The sequence below is a fragment of the Bison bison genome, unplaced genomic scaffold, assembly GCF_000754665.1.
Source record: "Bison bison bison isolate TAMUID 2011002044 unplaced genomic scaffold, Bison_UMD1.0 scf7180017864072, whole genome shotgun sequence".
NCBI classification, from domain to species: Eukaryota; Metazoa; Chordata; class Mammalia; order Artiodactyla; family Bovidae; genus Bison; species Bison bison.
The window spans coordinates 10792886-10797060 of record NW_011494644.1 but is presented as its reverse complement, the minus strand read 5'-3'; the positions used below and the strand labels follow the sequence as shown (position 1 = coordinate 10797060).

The window sequence follows — 4175 nt, the reverse complement described above, 5'->3', positions numbered from 1 at the left end:
TCCTGCCAAGCACCTTGAATGGGAAGGGCCGTCAAAGTGGGCAGGGCCAGGGTCCAGCGGGGTGGGGGGGGTTCCTGCTCTGCCCCTGCCCACCCCACCCCATCTTGCCCTCCCGTCCTCATCTATCCCCCCCTCCCCGCTGGAGACGGAAGATCTTTTATTTTCTATTATTTATAACCTTGGGCCCCCTGTTCTTTCTTCCCCATTAACTTGAGTCACCTGCGTAAGAGAAACAGACACGCCCCGCAAGGATGGTTGGACAAGGACTTTTACTTTTTATTACATAAAAATATTTAAAAAAATTAAAAAAAATAAAATTTTAAACTAACTTAACCAGCCTGTAGTTTTCTGTTTGAATAGGAAGACGGTAGCGGTTGGTTTTACGAGATTTCTAAGGTGGGGGCACTGTAGGTGCCCGCCCAGAGTATCTAGAGATGCCCTTTCTGGCTCTGCCATGCAGGCCCACCATTGTCTCAAAGGCTGTTTTCTCACCTCAAAACTGGCCTCATCGTGAGGTGTGACTTGAGGTTTTCATTTCTAAGGAAAGTACTTTGTGAATTACATCTCTTTGCACTAAAAAGTACAGTTGTGTTTTGGGCCACCTGAAATAAGGGCGGAGTGGTGCACAGCTGAGAGGTCCTGGTTGTGGGTGAGCTATAGGATGAAGCTGCTGGTGAAAGTGGCGGAGGGCTGGGTTGAGCCAGGCTGAGGGAAACAGGGGCTGGATTAGATAGATGGGGGCCAGGTATGGGATGGAGAAAGAATAGGCTCCAGGAGGAGTTGGGAATTCTTTACTAATAGGACCTGGTATTCGCTTCTTATCTGTAAAGTGCATATTTTACCAGTATAGGATAGAGAATGGGACTGATCTGTAGCCTCTAACTGGCTGTTAAAAAGGGCCGGGTTTGGGACTTCCCTGGTGGTCCAGTGGCTAAGACTGTGTTCCCAATGCAGGAGGCCCCGGGTTTGATCCCTGGTCAGGGAACTAGATCCCACATGCTGCAACTAAGACTCGGTGCAGCCAGATGTTTTTTAAAGACGCAGATGTGCAGTCCCAAGTGACAGCTCTCCAACTGGGGTTGGGAGGCCTTGATGGAAGTAGCAGCAGGAAAGCTTTCCGGTGGGCTCCAGATGTTTGCAGTGCAGATGGAGACCTGGTTTCTGTAGTGCTGGAGACATACGTAATTGCAGCTGTTCCTGGGTAGCCCTCTTAATAATTTATTCCTAAGAGCAGAAATCTGATGAGCTATAAGGAACTTAGCCTCCACCTTGACTGAATCTGCCTGAAAACTCTCAGCTTCTCATTGCACGCTGAAGTAAAACAAGTACGTTTTCCTGGTGGACAGCACTTTTCATGAAATTGCTTTATCTGAAGTTTGCCTCGTTCTGGGCCTAAGAGCATCCATTCTCTTGAGCTGTTTGTGAGTAGGTTGCCTGTCCTGAGTATATTCATTTGTCAGGATACAAGTTTGAAAGGGTGCCATTAATCCCTGTTGAATGCCACCTGTGTTACTGGGGGTCATCCCAAAATCTCAGCATTTTACCCCATGTGATTTGATAAACCTTGTTAATTTTAAATCTCAGTAATTAACATTAAAAATAAAACTTTCATTCTATAATGTCTCACTCCTGTTTGGACTTAGTGATAACCCATCAAGCCTACAAATTATTTACCAAGTACAATATTCTATGTGCTGGGTCTAGAGGCAGGATAGAACACCCAGTATCAAGTTTAAATAAGGGTAGGTAGACATGAATAGGTTGGTGCCTACTCAAAGAGACCAGGCACCTGACCTGGGCCCAAGCTATAACTGTTTGACCAGTATCTCCAGGAATATCCAACATTTAGCCTGTTTTATGTAGCATTTTGCTAAGCAATCGAAATTAAGGGATGCTCCTTGGAAGAAAGGAGCATCTAGGACAAACCTAGACAGCATATTAAAAGACTTAACAGGTCTGTCTAAAAGCTGTGGTTTTTCCAGTGGTCATGTATGGATGTGAGACTTGGACCACAAAGAAAGCTGAGCACCAAAGAATTGATGCTTCTGAACTGTGGTGTTGGAGAAGACTCTTGAGTCCCTTGGACAGCAAGATCAAACCAGTCAATCCTCAAGGACATCAGTCCTAAATATTCATTGGAAGGACTGATGGTGAAGCTGAAGCTCCAATATTTTGGCCACCTGATGGGAAGGGCTGACAAACTGGAAAAGACCCTGATGCTGTGAAAGACTGAAGGCAGGAGGAGAAGGGGACGACAGGATGAGAAGGTTGGATGGCATCACCAACTCGATGGACATGAATTTGAGCAAGCTCTGGGAGCTGGTGATGGACAGGGAAGCCTGGTGTACTGCAGTCCACGGGGTCGCAGTCAGATACCACTGAGCAACTGAACTGAACTGAAGCAATCATACAAAGCTCACTAGGGTAGCTTTCAGTCCTTTAGTTTCTCTACCTTCCTCACGTTGCCACAGCAGTGCTTTAAGAGCTCTTCCACCATGTACCAGAGATGAACTCTTGAGGCCAGAGAAGTACTCTCAGTTCCAATGGCTCAGGGATCACTCCCAAGCTCATGTATCCTGGGCTTCAGCTCCATTTCTATATCCCCACCCTCCCAGAGTACAGATGACACAAGACACACAGGCTGTCTTTCTATTCACAGAACGGTTTATTGACCTACCTCACCTGGCTGGCCACACGGCCCTTGGGCCAGGGGAAGTATCAGTCTAGTTGCAATTCGGCTGGACCACAGCCTCTGCCCTGCAAAGAGGGCCGCAGAGGCAGGAGAGAACGCTGGCCAGTGCAGCCCTGAGCACAAGAGAGCCCCAGCAGAGGTCCAGACTCAACTCCACTTGATGTTCTTGTCCTCCTCGGTCATGGCCGGCGTGTCAGTGACGAGGCCGGTGCCGATGGTCCGGTTGCCATCCCGCAGGGTGAAACGCTGGCCTTTCTCTAAGATCATTGGCTGCCGCAAGATGAGAGTGAGCTTCAGGTCCTCCCCGGGCATGGCCAGCTCCTGAAAGGCAGAGACAGACCATGCATGTTTCAGGGCATCTTCACTTCCTGTTGGTTACCAAGGTTAAAGGTTATGGGAAAATGCAGCAGGGTGATTCCTTCTGGGGAAACTTCTGTCCCAGCTGTTAGGCATATGCAAAGGCAGAAAAGGACTGATGGGACTTCCTTGGTGGTCCCGTGGTTAGGAATCTGCCTGTCAATGTAGGGGACATGGATTCAATCCCTGATCTGGGAAACAAGATCCCACATGCCGCAGAGCAACTAAGCCCCTGTGCCACAACTACTAAAGCCCACGTGCCCTAGAGCCTGTGCTCTGCAACAGGAGAAGCCACCGAAATGAGAAGCCCATGCACTGCAACTAGAGAGGGGCCCCCACTCTCCCAACAGGAAAGCCTGTGCAGTGCAACGAAGACCAGGGCAGCCAATAAACAAACTATAAAGATAAAAATTTAAAAGGACTAGCAATTAGTGTCTCTAAAGTTTTTCTTGAGAAAAAAAACGTTTATAAAATTTTGGGTTATGCAGGTCTTGGGCTCAAGACTGCTTTTGAGCCTTTACGTAAAATACAGTGGGACTCTCTACTATACGAACTCTGCTGGGGAATCTGTGGGTCAGGGCTAACACAGCTAAGAAACCCTGGGTGAGGACTCGTTCCGCCTGAATCCACTGATCTGACCCTTCCATCACCAGCTCTCCCCTTGCATCATCAGCCAGGCTTTCTTTACCAGGGAAAAGTCACCCTCGCTGCCATATACATCATACCTTCCCTGGAGGCAAGATGATCCGACAGGCCATGTCCCAAGTCAGGGAGAACATGACAGGCATGAAGTGGGATACAAAAGGCTTGTGGCGGCCACCCTCTTCCTTGGTGAGGATGTACACCTGTGAGAGGGAGCATGGTGGAGCCGGGCCTGGCTGGAAGCACCGGCCCTCCACAGCGCCTGCCCACCATCACCTGGAGCCCTCACCTGTGCCTCCACCTTCTGGTGAGGCTGGATGGAACCTGGCTTGGCCATGACCAGGCCACGTCTCAGGTCCTCCCGCTTCAAGCCTCGGACCAGGGCCCCAAGGTTGTCGCCCGCCTCTGCCCTATCCAGGCTCTTGTGGAACATCTCAATGCCTAAGAGAGGGGAGACACACGGGAGAAGGGTGTGGGGGCAGAG

General features: G+C 49.5%; 1 protein-coding gene across 1 annotated transcript in view; it reads right to left on the bottom strand.

Moving 5' to 3' along the window:
* Nucleotides 1–2642: 2642 nt before the first annotated feature.
* Nucleotides 2643–4175, bottom strand: part of TUFM (Tu translation elongation factor, mitochondrial) — a 4090-nt gene continuing 2557 nt past the window's right edge. The window contains exons 8-10 of the mRNA XM_010837259.1: nucleotides 3981–4132; nucleotides 3775–3894; nucleotides 2643–3013 (exon numbers count right to left, since the gene is read on the bottom strand). Coding sequence (XP_010835561.1) covers nucleotides 2840–3013; nucleotides 3775–3894; nucleotides 3981–4132 — 446 coding nt within the window. The 3' untranslated portion in view covers nucleotides 2643–2839. The remainder of the gene's footprint in view (nucleotides 3014–3774; nucleotides 3895–3980; nucleotides 4133–4175) is intronic.